We start from the raw sequence: 19,899 nt of genomic DNA, 5'->3' as shown, positions 1-19,899 counted from the left end.
CAAGATCACGCACAATCGACAAAATTCCTGGCAAGCCATGGCAGTTCTGTGGCGTTCGAGAGCACACGCGTCAGTCAGGCGCAAATTTGTGGTAGTGCGGCTGCCCCACGCTCGGAACCACACCACCGAACACCACGTGTCGCCCCTTGGAACCTACCTAGTCGCATGAGTGACAACAGTAGGGGATTCTGCTGCTTTGACGCTTTCCATGACACACTGTTCATGGCACATTCAGGATGGCGATGGCGACGCTTTTCGCTGACTCGACACGGTTGAGTGCAGTGTTCCGCCACCAGTACTCTTCCCTGTCGACTTCCGTTCATGTGGGTGGTGTGCGCTACTTCAGAGTGCTTGTGGCCATATCGTGAAGGAATGGCGCGAAGGATGCAGTGTATACGCTTGGTCATGGACTGGGGAGCGAACTATTGCTCACATCTACTTTGGTCGTGTCATGAGCACAAACAAGGCTCCGGCACATGGAGTGTGCACATGAGGCCAAATAGTCGAGCGTCCAAGGGCCAAAAGTCCTTGGGGAACAAATAGTCTTGTATAAATAATTACGCAGCGATAGCTTGTGCGGTCAGCGCCGCCGTGGACACCAACGCCCACTGGGACGACACTCGGTCAGCGCGGTTGTCTCGGAATTGGACGGAAAACTTGGGATGGTCTAGGGCGTCCTGTACCTTTGCAAACGTGTCAGGAGCGAGCAGCCCCATGGTCTTGCGGAGGATGTGGTCGCCAAAGTCTGATTGGAACCACTGGCACACCAGGGGTAACGTCACAGCGCCACTGGATTTTACGCGCACGTGTTGACCAAGAAAGGTTCCCACGACATGGTTGAGTTGACAGTGGACGCCGTCGACGGAATACTCAACAATGCGCTTGTCGGAGCGATGAGCATGAAGGGCAAGACTCACGCGAAAGTCTCGCGAAGGCAACGTCAAGATGGAAAACGAGGTTGGATACGCCGCCGCCTCGGGGACGAAGTCCAAGTATGGCAAATCCGTCAACTGCGGCGCCGCCGCACGCATCAGGACGTGCTCCATCTCGGCCAGGGACAGCACAAGTTTTTGCTTGCCGACTTCGTACGCGCATTGGTGCATGGTCACAGTTGTACTGAATGGAAGGGCCATCGATGCGTGGACGAGAAGTGCCTGGTACACGTTCAGGAGAAAAACGAGCTTCATGTCGGACGTGGACAAGGTAGCCAGGTCGACCTGACGGAGCGCATGGACCATTCGTTGCAACTTGGCGCGGTGTTGGCGAGATGTGCTCGCCATCACCGCCATTTGCACACATTCGGCCGATTTCGTGACAGCATCGTCCAGTTGAAGAGTCGGACAGTCGTCGCCATCGTCGAAGGCGATTTTTCGGTGGTTCAGAACGAGTTGGCCCTCGAACGTGACCACATTGAACGGACTCCACTGGGACAAGTTGACTTTGTGATTGCTTGGTGACGTGATGGCTTGCAACGCCGGGCGGTCGGTCGCGGCGACCAGCGCCGCCTGCCACGCCGCAGGGTCGCTCACATGAAAGTACATCACTTCCGTCCACGTGTAAATCGCCACAACATGCAGATCATGCACGAATAGCGTCGTGACGTTCGTTATGTTGTTCACCGATATCTTGACCGCCGGCTGCGACGCGTATGTGCGATACACCAGCAGCGACGCCGATGTAAGCACGATATACTCTTGCCGCAAACACACGTCGCTCACGATTCGGTAGCAGCTGCCTTCCATACACACGTTCAGATCCCACCGCCATACATGCACGCCCAGGTCCTTTGGGGATTGGCCATGCGGCAGCAACGCCGTTGGGGAGTCAGGCGACGACGGGGGCGTCAACACGTTTTTTAGCAGAGCGTACGCCGCAGACGACTGCGACATGGCGGCCACCGAGTGCAATCGTCGGTTGATGTCCACGACTTGATCGTCAATGGCAAGGTAGTGGTCCAGGCGGGCGCGAGTCAAGAGGCGGACAGACTTGTCCGAGCAAGACGAAAGGATGGCGATAATGTTTGCGGACGAGACCAGGACGGTTTTCGGGGTTCCGTCTGGCTGCAAAACGCGGAAAAGGTACGAGACCGGTCGACGTTCTGTTGATGGGTCAAATGTTTCCAGCCACATCCACATCTCAAACTCGACGGCGGTGGCGGACGGAATTGACGTCTCCAGCTTGTCTGTGGACGAGGCGGCACTCGTCGATGGCGCTGCCAAGCTCGACGAAATGTCAAACGAGAAACAGTACTCCTTGGTGATGTGCGCAGAATCTTCGGCGGGGGACACTGGGTCCGTGTGCTCGTACACGCCAAGCCGCAACGACATGTCGCCCATCAGAGACGTCAAGCTGACGTTCTGGAGGCCTGGGAGGTTCACGAGACTCCAATGGGCCAAATCGACGTGCATCGTGTGGAACTGGAATGAATACACCACGTCGGTACGAAAGGTCTCGGCGCCCACTGGTGTTCGCTTGCGTTCGGCCCTTTTCGCAGGATCTTCGACCCAGTTGGACGCTCCCAATTTGGGCGGCACTTCGTCGAGAGGTGTCGCAATGACTGTGTCGGCGCTCTGGTACAACGGAAGCGCCAAGTGAGGCAACTCGTCTTTGTCACCAAACGAAAAATGAATGATGCCACCAAGCAACGACTTGATCGTCGCCACAATCATGGTCACGAGCGCCTTGCTCCAAAACGTCAGAGCCATCGTGCGAGGAAGCTCGCCTGCGACGTAGATCGTTCCAAGAGGAGCTCGCTTAAAAGACCCCTGCACCATGATCCAGACAGTTCGCTGTTTGCCCTCAAAGTGAGGGTCCCAATGCGGGTCGCCGTCTGGTCGTCGGAGCAACACATATGCAAATCCTTGGAACAGGGCCGAGTTGATCGGGATGGGGAGCTTCGAGTTGAAGTCGATGGTCGCTTCAGGATTCGACACGTCGCGAAGGGTCAATCCATGCCCAAAGGAATCGCTATGGTGGGTTGGTGTTGTCGTCGCTGCATGTATCGACGTGGTCTCCGTTGTTGCACCCTTGCGGGCTTTCACCCCGTCGTGATGGCGAATGTGGTGGATCACAAACGCAGCGACCACGACAATCGACGTAATCGACGGGACCATGAGCCACAGTAGCAGCGATGCGTCTCCAAGGGACGTCGCTGCTGCATGGAGCGCGGCGTCGGTTGCACTCAGCCGCGACATCTCGCAGCCGCACACACGGATCAAATCGCGTTGTGGTTGAACCGTCCGACACGGCAGAAACAGCTTCCACGTAATCGCCCAATCGCAGCGCGCAACCCTGACTGGTGAGTACCGATGAAATTATTTTCCCTACCCGCCTTTTCACTTGCGTTTTGTAACAGGAATAAAAAAATTCACGTGGCGGAGATCTCGTCGCAAGATCTGGTCACATAATGAGTACTTCGGCAAGTTCTTCGAACTTCGCATACGCTCGACAGAGAGTGCAGCGGAGAGTTTACGGGAAATTCTACGCGATGGAGGCGAGAGTACTTATGAGAGTGTGCGCTGCGACTCTTCTCGAGACTTGATGCGTCGATTCGACGTGTCTCGACGTGAGAGTCAATCGAAGATGCAGGATGTCTCCGGAAAAATGAAATTTCTAGGGTTTCAACGTATTTGGAATACGGATAATTTTAATCTGGCGTTGAGGGTTGCTGAGAGTGCTGGACGAGATATATGTCGCAGTGGTACGTTCCTGGCGACCACGCCGCCGTCACGCATGGCGCATGCGGTATCATGCACGGCCAGCCAGCCCTTTCCCGCACCAGCATACGTGGCTGGCTCTGGAGCTGTGCTGCGATGATGCGTTGTGAAGGCGATGTGCGTTCGAACGCAGTTCACCATCACAGTCGCCAGGCGTCCCAATGATATCTACAGAAACACTGAAGTACGGAAATCGCACACCCACATGCCCGAGCGGTGGGCTGAACCTCCGTGGGCGCGCCCCATGAATTGTGCAGCACGTTAGCCATCGAGAGCCAAGACTTGCGTGTGCGAGATAGGCGACCACAGAGTCGCAGTTTCAAGTTAGACCCATGGCGTGTGTGGTGGGGGCATCGACTCGTGAATTTTGCAGTTGGTGGCTCGCTGATGCCTTGTCCCAACCAGCCTGGCTCCATGTTGCTTCGCCCTTCGACTGGCACTTGTATGCTCCTGGCAAACGAACTCTGGTCCGCCACGACGCCGGGGCGATACTTGAGATCTACACACAGCGACTGGACTTGAGCGTGCCATCTACGCGACCGGGAGCATCCATTGCACACGCACTGAAGTTGTTGCGGGGGCGGTGCCTTGACGAATCCCTTCTCTTTGTCCCACTTGGCGCCGCTCCAACGCTCAATGTCTTCGACAACATTTTCAGAATCCACGATCAAACTGCGCGCCTTCTGCAGCCGCTTGCCGATCTTGGACACTTGGCAGGACTGTGGAGACGGCGGGTTTGACTTGCTCCACCACGGGGAAGGTTTGGTCGGCGACTCGTCGGCGATTCGACCCTTTGGCGGCGATGGGCTCCGGTCCAGCCGTGGCTTTGGGTCCACTCGCACACGAGGCTTCTGTGTCCACAGTCAGTGCAGCCCCTCCACATGGCACGTACAGCAACGTCTTGCTTGTCGACAACCCACGCATTTGACTTGCGGTTCGAACGCTCCAAACTCTAGCATCGCACCTGGTTGTCGGCATTTTGTTTTCGCCATCACAACTGGTGAACGTACACTTCCTGGCCGCGTCGAAGGTTGCTTCTCCACGTAAGTAGTGCTATGTGGACTGTCCTGGGACGATGCTGCACTTGGTCTCGAGGCTTCCTTCGGCCAATTTGATGCTGGATCGGTCTCTTTGCTCAGGTGTGACCGTCGAAGCGATTGGTGTGTCGTTGGGGCGACAGAGTCGCAAGGTTGTTTCCGGTGCTTGTGCTCGATCTTTGGTCGTTGGGTCGTGTTGCTGCGGTGGTGGGAACTGATGGAGTACGTCACGTCCGGCGACTGCAGCACTGTGACAGGGGCTGCCTTCTTTGCGTGCCCCATCTTGCCAGCTCAACCTTTGGTCGACTTTGAAACGTTCACGTGTTGCTGGCCGTTGCGATCTAAAATAGGAGGTCCTGCAATCGTCCGTCTTACTCCTTGCGATCACTTGTGGGTTTCCCACTTGTCTCGATAGCGCCAAGTCTGGACGAAGGGCTCCTGGTAGAACATGGTAATCATCTTCCATCCGAAGATGGCTCGAAACCACACGACCCTTCCCAACGCATTCACCGTCTTATGGATCCTCCATGCCGCAGTCTGTCAGGCGGAAGGCGAGCACGTTCCACCTATTTGCGATGGGCCCTTCATTGTGCGTGTGTTGACTCTTTTGAAATGCGTGCATGGCCATGGAGGCTCCACACGCAGAGTTTCACTTCTCGGTGTTAGCTTGGCCCTCCACGGGTGTGATGTCACAAGCTTCATGACTCGCGCTCCAATGCTCATTGTACCTGACATCCAGACGAAGGCACAGGACGAGCGAAGGCCCCACAGCCCCTTACACGACAGCACGTGTGCGTGCTGTCCCTTGGTGGGCTGGCACGCAAATTCCAAACTGAAGCTATCTGCAATTGGATTGGTCATAAATAACGAATTTATCATCCAATGATACACTTGCCTTCTTGCAATCCTCCACACCGCCGACAGTGCGAACTCTCGACACGATGCGCACATAGCGCCAGTCGAACGTTGGGGTGATGCACATTGGCGAGCACCCCTCTCGTGGGGCTGGCGCCGCCTCGCTGCTACCCCCGGTTCACAGTACCTTAAGAATTGTGCTGCCATCAACCCCTTGGCCAACTTCCCATCGCTGATGAAGTCCAGCTTTTAAAGCTTCGGAGATGTGTGTGCCAAACTTAGCAGGTTTCCTTTGATGTATCACTAAGGCGCGTCGTCCTCGCCGAGGGAGTCGTCAACGATAAATGCAGCACTTGTAGTCATATCAGTCGTCTCATCTCGAAATGGTCTAACTTTGCGTGTAGCTGATCGAATGCATCCCCGACAAATCGACGCGTTCGTCTCGGAAAAGCATCACCGAGGCCACGAACTCGCTCACGGGACACGGTAAGCGCTTGACCTTGGCCTTCGTGCGGTCGTTCCGGACGACTTTCATGGGCTCCGCGACAGGCAACAACTCACAGCACTTCAAGACCAGGCACGGCGCGTACGTCGAAGTCGACATCTCTCTGGCTCCCGAGTCGAGAGAAAAAGAACCCGATGAACAAGTCCTAGGGACTGCCTTTCGACGGACGGACCATGCGCTCCGATTGGAAACATCATTTGTTGTACTGCACCGGCGCAGAAAGCAAGTGCGTGCAAATAAAGACTCACTGGACTGCCGTCGAACTAGGCACTCCCTGCGTGCATTTCTCCCCACACGACAAGTTCTCGAACGAACGCATCACGTAGAACCAAAAGTCAAGCTTCAGCAAACACAACACCCTGAGTTCCCCAAGTCAAAGACCAGCAAAACGTTGACGATATGCATGCCCTTGGTCTGCACCATCTCGTACGCACCCTTCATTTGTCCTGGGTGACTACTACGAATCCCGTGTAGTTGCTTCGCATCGCGGTCGCTATGTAAAAAATGACTCGAGCCCCTTCTCCATCTCGAAAGGATTCAAATACAGAAACCTTCGCGCTCCCCCTCACTGCCGGTAGTTGTCTGCTCGATACGTCGAACATCGACTTCCGATGCCTTAGACCTCCCCCGCATTCCCACTGCACGCCATTTGTCCAAGTGCATGGACGCGTAAGGACCTGTGAGAGGGACAGGGAGGGTGCCAATCGATCCACTTCACGTTAGCCCATGCGATCTCGGGTTGAATAGATGTAAACTGCAAAGGGATGCTCGTCTGGTCTTGAACAGTCAGCAATTTCCCCCCAAGCTTTGCCGCGCATGCCACCCAAACAGCACACAGTCAATGCATTCCACCTCCATTGCAAGAACGTGACTATTGAAGGGAGTACGGGGGTGTTGGCGAGGTGCTTGGCGGATGGACGGGCTAACGCCACAATGTTGACTGTGGCTGGATTCGAGTGGTTTCATGCATCAGATCACGTTTGTCTCACTTAACGAAAATGCGCTCGGTCGTCGGTACTGCTTGCACCAAAAGACATGTCGTACCCGCCGTAGTTATTGCGGATAGAGCTCGGGGACATGTTGGTGTCGTAGAGGTAGTCGTCATCTCCAACATCGTTGTGGGCATGGGCCTTGAGAGCCAATTTCCGGTGGGTCGGGTCCGGCAAGTCTGGTTGGTACTCGTCTCGCAGGACGAGTTGGCGGTCGCGGAAATCGTCGGGCTGGCGAGCCGAGTTTGCCCGGCGGGGAGGGGCCTCCCCTCCATGCCGACGCCTCTTGTCTTGGTAATCGTGGTGGTTCGGTTGGCGGGGGTCGCGATGGTGCGGCTGGTAGTCGTCGTAGCCCAAGTGCACTCCCTCATCGCGTGGTGGTGGGGTGTCGTACTCGAGACTCGAGCGCGGGTCGTATTGCGACGTGACACGGCGAGGATATTCATCGACTCGCCGGGCGTCCTGGTTGTACATGTAATGCGACACGGCCAAGTCCAGCTTTGGATTTGCGCCCGCGTCGGCCTCGTCATACAGGCGGGGCACTTCCGTGATACCGCCTCGCTGGTTGACCATCGGGATCGACGAGTGCACTCTCGTCGACGTTTGGTTCTCTTTGAATGACATGGCCCCTCGTTGGAGGCGATGGCGGTCCCATCGCGCCTTGCGTCGGCGACGGACGCAGCACCAAATGATGACGGCAAGGACGAGGAATCCGACGACACCCCCCACAATCGCAATATACAACGTCGTGTTGTTGACTGGTGCGACTGCATCTTGGACTTGAATCGTTGACATCACACTCACGTCGAGGCGCACGCCTTTGCCGACGTCGACGGTCGCGATAAAGAAAACGTTGTACGATCCAGCTTCACGAAACACGAGCGTAGCGGGGTCAAATGCCGTCGGGGACACCGCCTTCACGTCCACCACCGGGTAGTCCAACGGCGCAGAGGCTGGAAGGGGCGGTGCGAATGGACCGCATGTCTCGTTGCTGCGGCACACGGTCAGCGTTGCTAGCGAAATCGCATACCCCTCAGGCAGCATGGCCAGCGTGACGACGCTGGGCTTCACAGGGGAGAGCGTCACCTGGGGAAGGACAACCAGGGACGTGTTGGTCGTGGTCTGCGTCGAGAGGTTGAGTTTCAGGGCCATGGGGCACGAATCGTCCACCGAGTAGCCGCCAAGGGCCGACAACGTGCTCACGTTGCGAGCGGATGCAGGGGCGAATACTTTCCAGCAATACGTTTTGTTGACGACTTGGGCAACCGCGTCCGGGGCCTTGGCGTGCTTCTCGTCGACTTTAATGCCAAAGTACGTGGCGACGTGGAGAAACGACCTGTCCGCCTTGGCCACGACGCCGTGGACGAATCCGACGTACTGCCCTTTCGTAAGTTCTAGCCCTGGTGCAGTAAAGTCGGCGCAGCCGGCGTCGAACGCGCCTGTCAAGTCGGGACTCGATAGAGCATACGGTTTGGGGCTGAAGATGTGGCACACCGCGTCGTCGTCAACGTGGCACAGATGCACGGTCGAATGCAAAATCGATGCCGCGTTTGCCGCTTCGTCCGACAACCCGAGCGCGTACACGCCTTTGCCACCGTTTTGAACGTAGTTGGGTACGATTTTCATGGTCCATGCCAGGCTGAACGGCACGAGGTTGTTGGCGACGCGAGGGTTTGCGACAGCGATCGTGATGGGGCACGAGGAATCGAACGTTTGGTCATCGTACGTCATGCCATCAAACTTGGACGAGTTGGTCGTCCTCCAGCAGTACGTTGTCTTTTCGTCGTATACACTACAGCATCCACATGCGGTCACAAGCAGCACGGCATCATGCGACGTACATGCTGCGAAACTCGACCGCTTTGACTTCTTTCATCTCGACGCCGTCGCGAATCGCCACGTACTCGTTGGTCGAGTTGGTGACACTGTCGGTCACCCGGAACCATCCGAGGGCTTTGTACGTGCCCGGGATCGAGACCGAGACAGGCTTCTGCGGCTCGAGCAACGTCTCGACGCCGTACTCTGAAAAGTTCTTGCGGACGAGGAGGCTGCTGTTCTGAAACGTGATCGAATCAATGCGGCCAATCTTGGTGATGTCGAAGTTGACCGGGACCAGCCCGACAGAGCCGCTTTCAATCTCGGCAAGTTGAGTCGACCGTCCGCTTATCGAGTCATACACTGGCACAGGCACAAACGGCACCGTGCGGTTCACTTGAAAGTAGAACTTGATGTCTTTGCCGAGTCCGGCGGCAGACGCGACGAGGAGGAGGTCCAGCTCGCACTTGCTGCCCGTGAGGATGCCAGAGGATTCCCCATCGCCTCGGTTGGGCGTCTTCTTGCAGTACACTTGGTTCTTTCCACTGATCTGCGCGGACGTGCCCACAAGGCACGCCACGCCGAGCCATGCCACGACGCGCCAGAGCATCCGACACCACAATGCGACGACGACGCATGCCTACAGTGACCGAAGTTCGAAGCTGGCCTGCAGTGCGCAAAACCTTGGTACTGTAGCTGGGTCAAATCCGTTGATTGGTGGACAAATGGAGAGAAGCATGTTCTACCTGTGTGAATTGCTGAAACTTCGATTTGAACTTCGATATGTATTCACGCCTGGCTGTGGCATGCTTGCCTCTGATTACAAGTTTGCTGGCTATTTGACCTGCCCAGACATCCAACCGCGCCCATGTGGGACGTTGCTGAGTGGCAGCATGCGGCTGGTTTGAGGCGACATGGTCGCGCTGAGCAACCCGGCGGCTCCGTGCGTGTCTGTACGAGACTGTGTTGTGTATAGTGATAGCGCGCTGTGATGGCCGCTTGTCGAGATCATGATGGTGGGCACGTGTGCGTACGAGCGCGAAGTGGATAAAATGTCCACGGGGGGCTGTGAAGGAAGCAGCGCCATGACGGAGAATGGTGACGTAGGTTGGTTGCATTGACGAATCGTAGATCCTACCGACGGGCCACCGGTCGACCCACTTCATGAGCACGCACTTGCTCTCTCGACTTAAATGAAGACATGCAAAGGCACAGCGCGACAGGTTATGTGGACGTGCGAACGGCGGCATCGTCCGCCATTGCTTTCCAGTTCACGGTGCAAATGAACCACAGGTAGATGCAGAACCCGCCAAAGAGACCGAACGCCAACCCGACCCAGAGGCCCACGACACCAAATCCAAAGTGAAACGCAAGGAGCGCTCCAATCGGGATCCCAAACAAGTAGTACGCTGCGGCATTCACCCAAGCGCCTGGACGACATCGGATGAGGCGACCATCATCAAGGCAGTTCAACGCACCCACGGACTGCTTCCCCATTCCTTTGAGCAAACTTTGCGCCGCACAGCTCAAGCAGTCGACGAGTTCGAACACAACAAAGATGGCAAGGGCGTTTTGGGTAGCCCTACGTACGGCATTTGTTAGGAGGGTGGTCAGACGACATCTTCGTACTTGATCGCGGCCCTGTCGCTGATGAAAATGGCAGGCAAGTAGTCGTGCGTGATCATAAACACGATAGACACAAGCAACCCCGCGACGAAAGCAACAGCCAGCGCGACTCTTGATATCATATGGGCTCGACGTGGCTCGTTCGCACCGAGCGCGTTGCCGAGCCGCACCGTTGTGGCGATGCTGAGCCCGAGGAATAAGCTGTACGCTTGCGCGGACAAACTCATGAGGACCTACCGAGACAATTGACGCCGACATGCGATCTTGTCAACTTACCGAATGCACACTGATGGACAAAACGGGGTCGTTCATCCAGCCCGCCAAGACCGCACACACCTCAAATGCCCACCATTCCATCAACATCATGAGCATGCCGGGGATTCCGAGCGCAAAGAACTCGGGGACATGGGCCAGCGCCGCCTTCCACTGAGACGACACGGAGTGGTCCGCGGGCCACCAAAGCTTGTAGACCGGGTTCCACTTGAGATAGGCGACGGCAAAGATCGGGAGCAGTGTGTTACTGATCGAGCGAGCGTACGCCGCGCCGAGGAAGCCTACAATCGCGCCAGATGAGGACGGCCTGCATCATGGAGGTAAAATCCACCAAGCTCAGTGTGGTAGCACAAGAAATAGCCCAAAGCACCGTAGACCACGTTGCTGATGACTGCGATGTACGCCATCGGGTTGACAATGTTTTGAGCTTGGAGAATCTTTTTCAATAGCTCGTAAAGGAACACCCCCGGCAAACACCACACAGCCACACGAGAGTACGTGCCTACGACACAAGACAGGTAAGCGTGACATGGAAGACGACGATGTTATACCGGCTAGCGCCGCCACGACCGGGTCTTGTCCCAGTGCCAGGAGAAAGAATTCGGCGTGATAGTTCAGGATCACCGACGGAATGTACATGGACCTGCATCGTCCAGACGACCACGTGACCAAGGACGGGCGAAAAGAGACACGTACGCCAACACGATCAAGCCGCTCTGAAAGTACATGCCGAGGTTGTAGAGTTTGCCCGCGCCAACAGTCTGCGAACACAGAGTATCCATGGCTGTCGAGAGCCCAAACCCAATCGAGAGCCCCGTGATGTTGAGAAACTGAATCGCAACGCTCCGTCAGCCACAGACAAAATGGATATATACGATCCGAACGGTCGTTCTTGAACTCACCATAGTCGACAACGTTGCCGCATCGACATACTCCTTGGAAAGTGGCGAGTCAATGTGTCCAACGATCGCTACGGAAAACGCTCCAGGCAGGAATTCAAGCGCCAACGTCGCAATCTACGCAGGCCATTACAGTCGTGGCACTCATCGTGGCGACTCTACGATGGGGAATGCAAGTTGGAGGAGCGCCACCGTTTCTTGGCGCGCGTCGGGAGCTGCATCTGCGTTCAAGTGGATCTTCTCCAAGTCGTGTTGGTGCTTGAGCGACGACGGCGTTAGCACGAGCAGCGTCGACGCGTCGGTGGAGTTCGACCGCGATCGGCTGGTCATGGCGTGTTCCCAAGTGAAAATGGCGCATATTCGCCATCGTAACCGCTCTCGCAACCAATCAGAATCGCCTGTCGCAGGACGCAATCTGTTGCCCAAGTACAAAAACCGTCATTCCGCCTCATGTGCACCCACATCAACCATCACTCTGTCCGTCCAGAGAGTACAAAACGAGCGATCTGTGCGTCTCGCAAGTACATAAACCATATATTGTCGACGATGGTCCATGCCAAGTGCGAAGAGCGTGGCCTCTGCATGCAGCGCACAACGAGGTTGCCGCCTGAACTCCCCACTAACGAGAGTCCTAGTTGAGGAGGCTACTGGACGTGGATTTGTTCGATCTGGAAGGTGAGCCCAACCGACACAGCAGAATGATGGTAGTTGTACTATGGTAACGAAAAGGGTGGCGGACACTCGTTCGCCGCGAGCTGCCCACCAAGCGAACTCCTGCGGCACATTCCAGCGGCGCCAAGCGAGACATAGTGACGCTCTTGACGTGAATGATGGGCTCGTTGTTGGGGACACTGTGCGTGGTAAACTCGAAAATGTAGCCCACGGCGGCGACGTGCCATCAGGTCGTCTCACGCATGTTCGTCAAAACTCTGAGAGGCTGGCATCGATGTGTTGGCCAGCAAAACCTTCATGGCAGAGCCCTCCACGCCCAGTGCTTGATCCGGAGCGTCTCACACGAGCTAGAAATTCTCATGGACCCCAGCGAGTCATCCACTTGACCGAGCCGCTCGAGCCCTTTGCCACCAGGTACTGGCAGCCTCTGCTCAAATCTGCAGCCTCCGTGAGCTAGGCAAAATCCACGAAACAGCGTTTGCGTGAACAGAGCGTTCGCCTGCAACGAACGCGGCTGCGAATCGGCCTTGTCGATGTGACATCCTTGTTACGCAAACCACATAGACATGCTTGGCCGGTAGCAAAAGGAAACTCCAGAAGCATACGATAGCTCCTTTGCACCGACCTTCCTCTCGCGCGTGCGTGGTGAGTACGCCGCCGGGATTGTGACGGATGGAGACTCTCGAGAACGGGGACGCTCCCACCTGTCCCAGACATCGACGAAATAATAACAACATGTTGAATAAAAACACACCGCTGCCCTGTCAAATTCGATATCATTTTTAATAAAAACGAGAAAAACGTTTTAAATCCAATAATATAAATATCCCTGGCTTGTTCGCGGTGCCGAAACGCAACACAACCGTATCGCCCTCTCCATGGGGAACAACATCGCCAAGCTCGCGCAGGATGATTACTGGGATGCCGTCAAGAATCATATTCTCATGCGCACTGTGGACGACGTGAATGCGACGGCCGGCGTGGTACGCGGCATTGGCTTTCGCATTCGAGTACCAGCAGCAACTTGACAGGGTCTGCATGTGCTGAGTAGCTCGAATGGACCGCACTGTGTTTCGCCAGCTGGAAGGGTCAAGTAGAGATCGCGTCGCTCTTGTTGCGGTATCGAGGCATCAATATCAACAAAGCCAACCTGGTAGATCTTTATCTTTCTCGCACTCCAACTGACGCTGGAGCTGGCACGTAGGATGGCAACACCCCCCTCCACGAAGCCGCCAAGCACAGCCATCTTGACATCGTAATTATGCTCATGAACGAAGGAGCCAATCCCCACATCACAAACAACGTGCGTTCGAGCCACGTATTTGCCTGGACATGCTGTCGCCTCATTCGATTCCACAGGAAGGACAGAAACCACTGGACCTGGCGTCGGACAACGACATCACATACTTTCTTGGCATTTGCATGCTGCCCGTGGCCGTGTGCGCCGAGCGATGCGAATGGTTTGAAGTGAAGCGGCGCATCAACGCACGACAGATCAGCGACATCAACGCTCCATTTGGCGAGGTATTCGAGTTGGCATGGACTGCTCCCATGTCTGCACGATGTAGAACGGATGGTCGTTGCTCACGTATGCAACGATGCATGGCCAAGTGGACGTCGTGACGCTGCTTCTGCGATACAAGCACATTGATGTGAACTATGCAAATCGCTCGGACGGCACAACCGCATTGCATGAAGCGGCGACGCGAGATAATATCGAGCTGCTAAAGCTACTGCTGTCGGCGGGTGCCGACACATCCCAGCGCAACGCGGTAGAATAGATTGCTCACGCCACGATGGAATACCGATTCTCACGGGCTGTACAGGCCGGGCTGGTGGCCCATGACGTTGCCAAGTCTCCCGAGGCTCAGAACATGCTCATCGAGAGCACTGTCGCGGGCTATGGTGCCTCCACCGACGTGAAAACGTGCGCCCACTGCACGTATGTGAACCACGTGACGCAGACTGTGTGCCAAATGTGCGGGATCGAGTTGCACCCCGTGGGCAAGACGAGCAACGTGGACGAACTGCTCGAGCGCATCCAGGCGCTGGAGGAAGCGACGTTGTGTGTGATTTGCGAGGAACACGTTAAAGACACAGTGTTTGGATGTGGCCATGAGACGTGCACGACGTGCACCGCCAAATTGACCGAGTGTCCCCAGTGCCGCATCCCCATCGCCACGCGGATTCGTCGTTATGTCTAACAAGTGTTTAAGAGCAACTTGTCAAAGTCGATGCATTGCTCGTAGTGCTTTGCGCACGATAGCACTTTGGTCACGTCCGTCGCGTTGAATTTGGCTAGTCAATAGGTTACACAACAACGTTCATGAATATCAACCGGCGGCACCTGTAAAATTGCCCATCATGTCCATCGCGTCAAAGGTCGTGTACGGCGCGTACAGCACAGGAAGATTCGCGCGCGAGATGATGTCCATCGTGTAGTCCTGCGGCTGGTCCTTTGGCGGCAGTCCCGTCAAGATGAGTCCCCCGCCAAACTCTTGGCCTGTCTTGAGCTCGTAGTTTTGGCTGTGGGAGAGAAATCCGAGGATGATGTCGTTGCGACTTGCGTGAGCGACAAACAGCGTGTCGTTGAACTGGTTGGACGACAACTCGACCAAGAACCGCCGCAGCCCCGACGTGACCAAGTTGACTGCGTTGTACTGCTTCATCCGGCGAGAGTGGCCACTGAGCAATGTTGTCTTGAAGAGGTGCTCAAAGTCCATCATGGAATGCTGGGCCAAGCGCGGCTAAGGGAGATGCAAGGCCGTCAGCACACCACCGCGACGGATTTGCAACGACGCACGAGGTCGGGAACAACACCCAGGAGCGGGATGCCCCATTCTTGGAGCGCTTTCGGAAAGTAGTCCCACATCATGTCAACTTTCTACGAGCGCCGACGAGTGACGAGGTGTTGCATGGCATGGAGGACGCACGTTCGGTCGAACTTTGTTCAGGATGACGCCACGGACGCGGACGCCGTACTGCTGGCACAAAGCGCTAGCCCGTACGTGGAGGACGCCGAAGGACGGGAGATCAACGTACCGATTCAGCGACAAGTCGTCGAAAGCAGACCCGATGCCTCCGTTTGCAATAAGAACCATGTCCACACCTAGCTCGGCTGCCACGCGGGCATTGTTGACGTTCACAATGGACCCCACGCCCGTGTGGCCGGTGCCTTCCACGACTGTAAACTAGAGGATTGGTTAGTGACGTCGAAAGGTGGAGAGGATAGCGTGATGATGCGGAAACCGGACAACGCACATCATTTTGAGACGTGATACGGTCAAAGCTAGAGCGAATCTTGGACAGTTGGGACTCGAGCGTGATTTTGCCATCGAGGAAGTCCCGCGTGTACCCAGGCGGGATCACAACCGGGCTCATGTCGGCATAGTCGCATCGGGTAAGCCCAAATATCTCTAGAATCCATGCAGTTTACCCTTGGAGACGAGGCATGGCTTGCTCTGATGAGGTTCCACGTACCCTTGGCAACGCGCACGTCCTTGTCCACGCGAATGTTGTTCTCGACGATCACCGACTGCTGTCCAACAGGCTTGAGGAAGCCAATGTGGTCGAATCGGTTCGTGAGGCCCTGCAGCAAACCCAGGCATGTGCTAGTCTTGCCGACGTGCTGGCGCGTCGCGGCAACGTATACGGCCTTCTTCGACGTCGCCATTTGCCGACTCCGAGTCACCTGGAATTAGTTGGCACTTTGCTGAGATCTTTAATGTGGAAATGAAAAGATTTGATTGGCCCAAGGAGATTTGATTTTGACCAATCAACGTTGTATATGCTTTTAAAAGGCACTCGAAACGGCAGGCAAAGGGTTTCACCACACCGGAATGGAGCCGCAATCGGCCCCTGGTGACGATGGCGTGGCCCTACTGCCGATCCCCGACTGGATGAAGGCCCGGGCGCGGGTTGTCAGTACGCAGAATGTCCACTGGCAAAAGCCTGCGGCGTACCACAGCAGTGCCACGCACCCGTTGCGCCAGTCGCTCTCGTCAGCGACTCTCAAACCCCCTGCGAAACTGACCCCGCTACCGATAGACAACAACCAGCACGACGATGCACATTCCAGGCATCACAATCAGCATTTTCAGTCCCACCAACCACATGTACTCCTCCCGTTTGAGCCGCCATCGCCCTGTCTCGTTTTGCCGTCCATTCAAAAGTCAATTAGTTGTCCACCGCTGCCAACAGTGCCTACCCGTCCTGCCACGCCTCCACCACTCAACGTCTTTGCTCCCACACCTTCTGCTCTGCCCACGTTTTTGCACGAGCCAGGCGTCGACAACACCCACCGAACAGTGACGCCGCAAAGTTCGCGCTCTATCCATACGCCACCGCTCACACGCGCTCGCACCCCTCCACGTAGCGGCGACTCTGCGAACCGCTGTATTCCAATGCGACAGTCCATGGAGTCAAACAAATCGACGAATAAGTGGAGAACAAGAGCGATTGCGAATCCGTTTGCCAAGCGGAAACCTGCCGCGGCATCCAACAACGTCGATCGACCTCCAGCGACACCACCCGAAGAGGAGCAGCATCCTCATAACCAACAGTCTACGATCAAGCCAACGACCGTCGTAAAAAAATCGACGTTTCGAATGCAAGCTGCGCCTACTAGCACGTCCGCCACGGCTCCCTTTAGAGCCACTACCAACCAAGACGATGCAGACGATGCGAGCGGCGGACAAAGGGACGAAGACATTTCCGCGAGGGATTCCCCAAATGAAGCAGTGATGTCGGCGACCAGCTCAGCGACCCACCAACCTTATGGAAAAGTACGTTTTTGTGTTGATTTTCGCGGATCTGTCATGATGGGGACAGATGCAACACAGTCCAAAACCACCGACTCATCCCCAACAGCCCCTTCAGCTGCCGAGGACGCCACCCCCTCGACCGCAACAGCGGCACAGCCCCCCGAAAGAACAGCTCTTTTCGTCACCACCATCGCCAACGTGGAGCTCTGACCTCCCTCCAAAACCAAAAACCAAGGCAGCGCCAAAACCAAAAGGCAAAATGTCGTCGTGTGTGGGGGCGTTGGCGGAAATCCAACGGAAGCGTGAGGAGCGGCGGGCGATGCAAATGCAAGAAAAGCAGCGAAAGTAATATGCACCAACACAATCGTGGCTGACTCGATGCTGCCGTCAGAGAGGACGAAGTCAAGGAGCACGGCGATGACACGGGCCACAAATTCCGTCGCCTCATCAAGGTATTTCGGGATGGGATGAAAGCGCCCAAGAAACAAACAGGTGCGGTGGGCATCCCTCACATTTCCCGACACCAGGGCTGACTTGTCTGGATACGTAGACGAGCCGCGAACGACGTCGAGCAAACTATCTGTCTTTGTGCGCAAGCGCCCGTTGAGCAAAAAGGAGCTTTCCCACAAAGGTACTCGGACAAACTGCAGCCACCCATTCGATTCAACGCCAAATCCAGGCTACGACGTGATCACGTGTGCCCGCAACACACAGCTTTACTGCCACGAGCCCAAATTTAAAGTCGACATGAGCGCGTCGTTGGTGAACCACTTGTTTTCGTTTGACGGGTACTGATGCAGTCGACCCATCCTGCTTCACCACCTCCCAATCAAGGTTTTCGATCGACTCATGATGGCCACAGGGTATTTGACGACCAAGCGGACAATGGCGCCGTGTACAACCAATCTGTCGGCCCGCTCATCCCGCTTCTCATGAACGACGGCATCTTGACGGTGTTTGCGTACGGCCAAACCGGGTCCGGCAAGACGTATACCATGTAAGCTGCATGTGCATTCCGCCGACGACGGCAGCATCCGCTCGATTATTCCCACATCGTTTTCGTAGGAAGTCGGTGTACCGCCAAGCCGCGGCAGACTTGTTTCGCCACGTGGCCACTTTGTCCGGGCCGACAACGACTGTCGGCGTGAGCTTCTACGACATTTACAAGAACCATGTGTGCGACTTGCTGAACGACCGGAAGAAAATTCACGCGCTCGAAGACAACGATGGCGTGGTGCAGTTGCTTGGCGTGTCGGAAGTTGCCATCACGTCCGACACGATGCTGACCGACCTGGTCGAAAAGGTGCGACATCCTGGCCACGCCCGCGTTTCACAGGAGGGTGCTGCGTAGGGCGAAGCGTCGCGGATTACTAGCATCAACGGCGTGCACGACGACTCGTCGCGGTCACATGCAATCTTGCGAGTGACGTTGTACACCGACGCGACAGTCGGGCATCAAACGATCACGGGCGGGACAGCGAAAGGACGGCTGTCCATGGTGGACTTGGCGGGCAGTGAACGGGCATGTGAGACGCAAACGGACGAGTACGCACTCGTGGCTGGCCCTCGAGAAATTGACACAGCTTGCACTCGTTGTAGCAAATCGACTCGAATGGAAGGCGCCGAGATCAACAAGAGTCTTCTGGCACTGAAAGAGTGCATTCGAGCCATGGATATGGGAGCCAAGCACGTTCCGTTCCGTCAAAGCAAGCTGACCCAAATCCTCCGCGATAGCTTCATGTGTGACACGTCCCGGACGGTCATGATTGCGACCATCTCGCCGTGCTCCGAACACTCCAACCACACGCTCAACACGCTTCGGTATGCCGACCGGCTCAAGGAAATTCATGGGCGTGGCGCGGACGACTGCTAGGACGTACGGATTGTAGGCTAGTTGCAAGGATGAGTTGCAAACGCGACAGACTTCTGTCGCCAATCCATACTATTACAGCTCATCTTTGGTTGTGCGATGTCGAGCCGCGGTGTCCAGGGACGAACACGCGTGCGGCGGTGACAGGAAGCATGTGCGGCGCGTTGGCTCAAGTACTCGAAATGACGTGAAGTGATACCGAATCTTGGTCGACTCGTACACGTGCACAAGAGTGTTGGGGTCGGCCGACTCGATCCATGCCTGCATGGCAGCCCCATGCTGTCCACGGCATCTCACTTCACCCACAAGACTATTCTGCCCATCAAGACTTGACGTTATATATTGAGGTTCCTTTCGATGTGTTCCGTACCGCAAGAGTGCGTTGAACCCATCCAAAGCACGCATTGCCGCGAGCTTCGTCAACCACCTTCGAGAGAAGCGATGGAGCTGGCATCTACATGGCCCCGAATGAGGGTAGAAAGTAAAGCGGAGTACTACTTCGAAGCGAAACCCGTGGAAGGGCGGAGGCGTGCCAGCCAGCGCTACCCACCACCACACGCCGGTCGTTAGCATCACCGCCGTTGACCACGCCATGTTTGCCAAGATGGATATCCATTGAGAAATCGAAAATCCAAAGGATATTTCGTTCAAGATATTCTACTAATTCAAATACTTGCGATAAAACAATTCAATATGCATCCCTTTGCTCACACACTTCCCGGCGCGGCCATCCCACCTGCTCGTGACGACGGCTGAAAGGAATGACGCCATGGAGGTGGTGCCTGTGATGGGGACCTACTTAGGAGCAATACGTACGTGGTAAGAGGTGCAGCAGCTGAGTTTGGAAGGGATGATCTCGTTCGGCTCGAACGTGGGTGC

The 19,899-nt window shown here is 55.9% G+C and overlaps 9 protein-coding genes across 11 annotated transcripts; 2 read left to right on the top strand and 7 right to left on the bottom strand.

Annotated features, from left to right (window-relative positions):
• Window positions 1-503: 503 nt before the first annotated feature.
• Window positions 504-3,219, bottom strand: H310_09949 (hypothetical protein). The gene has a single exon (XM_008876171.1). It carries the CDS (start codon window positions 3,192-3,194, stop codon window positions 558-560), a length of 2,637 nt encoding a protein of 878 aa, XP_008874393.1. The 5' UTR covers window positions 3,195-3,219; the 3' UTR covers window positions 504-557.
• Window positions 3,220-3,971: 752 nt separating this feature from the next.
• Window positions 3,972-5,627, bottom strand: H310_09948 (hypothetical protein). The gene is made up of 4 exons (XM_008876170.1): window positions 4,727-5,627; window positions 4,609-4,668; window positions 4,281-4,567; window positions 3,972-4,215 (listed from the first exon to the last, which is right to left on the bottom strand). The coding sequence occupies exons 1-4, from the start codon at window positions 5,033-5,035 to the stop codon at window positions 4,041-4,043; spliced, it is 831 nt and encodes a 276-aa protein (XP_008874392.1). The 5' UTR covers window positions 5,036-5,627; the 3' UTR covers window positions 3,972-4,040.
• Window positions 5,628-5,996: 369 nt separating this feature from the next.
• On the bottom strand, window positions 5,997-6,212 carry H310_09947 (hypothetical protein; the record flags this gene model as incomplete). Its single annotated transcript, XM_008876169.1, has 1 exon — window positions 5,997-6,212. One exon carries the CDS (start codon window positions 6,210-6,212, stop codon window positions 5,997-5,999), a length of 216 nt encoding a protein of 71 aa, XP_008874391.1.
• An 890-nt stretch (window positions 6,213-7,102) lies between these two features.
• Window positions 7,103-9,527, bottom strand: H310_09946 (hypothetical protein; the record flags this gene model as incomplete). The annotated part of the gene is made up of 2 exons (XM_008876168.1): window positions 7,103-8,894; window positions 8,944-9,527. 2 exons carry the CDS (start codon window positions 9,525-9,527, stop codon window positions 7,103-7,105), a joined length of 2,376 nt encoding a protein of 791 aa, XP_008874390.1.
• Window positions 9,528-10,141: 614 nt separating this feature from the next.
• On the bottom strand, window positions 10,142-12,045 carry H310_09945 (hypothetical protein; the record flags this gene model as incomplete). The annotated part of the gene is made up of 9 exons (XM_008876167.1): window positions 10,142-10,347; window positions 10,396-10,499; window positions 10,547-10,776; window positions 10,820-11,097; window positions 11,148-11,318; window positions 11,368-11,459; window positions 11,513-11,646; window positions 11,719-11,832; window positions 11,878-12,045. 9 exons carry the CDS (start codon window positions 12,043-12,045, stop codon window positions 10,142-10,144), a joined length of 1,497 nt encoding a protein of 498 aa, XP_008874389.1.
• Window positions 12,046-13,265: 1,220 nt separating this feature from the next.
• On the top strand, window positions 13,266-14,591 carry H310_09944 (hypothetical protein; the record flags this gene model as incomplete). Its single annotated transcript, XM_008876166.1, has 6 exons — window positions 13,266-13,370; window positions 13,439-13,540; window positions 13,592-13,690; window positions 13,747-13,911; window positions 13,956-14,159; window positions 14,214-14,591. The coding sequence occupies 6 exons, from the start codon at window positions 13,266-13,268 to the stop codon at window positions 14,589-14,591; spliced, it is 1,053 nt and encodes a 350-aa protein (XP_008874388.1).
• On the bottom strand, window positions 14,159-16,104 carry H310_09943 (hypothetical protein). Its single transcript, XM_008876165.1, has 7 exons — window positions 15,868-16,104; window positions 15,649-15,803; window positions 15,430-15,578; window positions 15,321-15,384; window positions 15,191-15,271; window positions 14,735-15,134; window positions 14,159-14,685 (listed from the first exon to the last, which is right to left on the bottom strand). The coding sequence occupies exons 1-7, from the start codon at window positions 16,058-16,060 to the stop codon at window positions 14,588-14,590; spliced, it is 1,140 nt and encodes a 379-aa protein (XP_008874387.1). The 5' UTR covers window positions 16,061-16,104; the 3' UTR covers window positions 14,159-14,587.
• Window positions 16,105-16,210: 106 nt separating this feature from the next.
• On the top strand, window positions 16,211-19,371 carry H310_09942 (hypothetical protein). Its single transcript, XM_008876164.1, has 9 exons — window positions 16,211-17,171; window positions 17,218-17,495; window positions 17,542-17,642; window positions 17,701-17,781; window positions 17,830-17,938; window positions 18,013-18,147; window positions 18,216-18,453; window positions 18,502-18,695; window positions 18,750-19,371. The coding sequence occupies exons 1-9, from the start codon at window positions 16,227-16,229 to the stop codon at window positions 19,021-19,023; spliced, it is 2,355 nt and encodes a 784-aa protein (XP_008874386.1). The 5' UTR covers window positions 16,211-16,226; the 3' UTR covers window positions 19,024-19,371.
• On the bottom strand, window positions 19,040-19,635 carry H310_09941 (hypothetical protein). 3 transcript variants are annotated; one of them, XM_008876162.1, is made up of 3 exons: window positions 19,519-19,635; window positions 19,391-19,474; window positions 19,040-19,330 (listed from the first exon to the last, which is right to left on the bottom strand). In XM_008876162.1, the coding sequence occupies exons 2-3, from the start codon at window positions 19,423-19,425 to the stop codon at window positions 19,096-19,098; spliced, it is 270 nt and encodes an 89-aa protein (XP_008874384.1). In that variant the 5' UTR covers window positions 19,426-19,474; window positions 19,519-19,635; the 3' UTR covers window positions 19,040-19,095. The 3 variants fall into 3 exon arrangements, with proteins under 3 accessions (XP_008874384.1, XP_008874383.1, XP_008874385.1); XM_008876163.1 differs by having other exon boundaries at window positions 19,054-19,330; window positions 19,571-19,635; XM_008876161.1 differs by having other exon boundaries at window positions 19,391-19,635.
• Window positions 19,636-19,899: the final 264 nt, after the last annotated feature.

The sequence above is a fragment of the Aphanomyces invadans genome (assembly GCF_000520115.1).
Source record: "Aphanomyces invadans strain NJM9701 unplaced genomic scaffold supercont1.23, whole genome shotgun sequence".
NCBI classification, from domain to species: Eukaryota; Oomycota; class Saprolegniomycetes; order Saprolegniales; family Verrucalvaceae; genus Aphanomyces; species Aphanomyces invadans.
The sequence above is the reverse complement of the archived record's forward strand: the minus strand, read 5'-3'. Positions and strand labels throughout refer to the sequence as shown.

What these genes read in the sequence shown, in the direction of transcription:
- H310_09949 (XM_008876171.1), bottom strand. Translation starts at nt 3,194, where the DNA reads ATGTCGCGGCTGAGTGCAACCGACGCCGCGCTCCATGCAGCAGCGACG.
- H310_09948 (XM_008876170.1), bottom strand. Translation starts at nt 5,035, where the DNA reads ATGGGGCACGCAAAGAAGGCAGCCCCTGTCACAGTGCTGCAGTCGCCG. An exon ending in CTTCGACGCGGCCAGGAAGT is followed by an intron (nt 4,669 to 4,726) that starts GTACGTTCACCA and finishes GTGCGATGCTAG; the next exon opens with AGTTTGGAGCGTTCGAACCG. An exon ending in CCGCCCCCGCAACAACTTCA is followed by an intron (nt 4,216 to 4,280) that starts GTGCGTGTGCAA and finishes CGCTGTGTGTAG; the next exon opens with ATCTCAAGTATCGCCCCGGC.
- H310_09943 (XM_008876165.1), bottom strand. Translation starts at nt 16,060, where the DNA reads ATGGCGACGTCGAAGAAGGCCGTATACGTTGCCGCGACGCGCCAGCAC. An exon ending in GACGACTTGTCGCTGAATCG is followed by an intron (nt 15,385 to 15,429) that starts GTACGTTGATCT and finishes CGTACGGGCTAG; the next exon opens with CGCTTTGTGCCAGCAGTACG. An exon ending in TGAACAAAGTTCGACCGAAC is followed by an intron (nt 15,272 to 15,320) that starts GTGCGTCCTCCA and finishes CGGCGCTCGTAG; the next exon opens with AAAGTTGACATGATGTGGGA.
- H310_09942 (XM_008876164.1), top strand. Translation starts at nt 16,227, where the DNA reads ATGGAGCCGCAATCGGCCCCTGGTGACGATGGCGTGGCCCTACTGCCG. An exon ending in AAAGGAGCTTTCCCACAAAG is followed by an intron (nt 17,782 to 17,829) that starts GTACTCGGACAA and finishes CGCCAAATCCAG; the next exon opens with GCTACGACGTGATCACGTGT. An exon ending in TGTGAGACGCAAACGGACGA is followed by an intron (nt 18,696 to 18,749) that starts GTACGCACTCGT and finishes CACTCGTTGTAG; the next exon opens with CAAATCGACTCGAATGGAAG.
- H310_09941 (XM_008876161.1), bottom strand. Translation starts at nt 19,614, where the DNA reads ATGGCGTGGTCAACGGCGGTGATGCTAACGACCGGCGTGTGGTGGTGG. An exon ending in GGGTTCAACGCACTCTTGCG is followed by an intron (nt 19,331 to 19,390) that starts GTACGGAACACA and finishes TGGGCAGAATAG; the next exon opens with TCTTGTGGGTGAAGTGAGAT.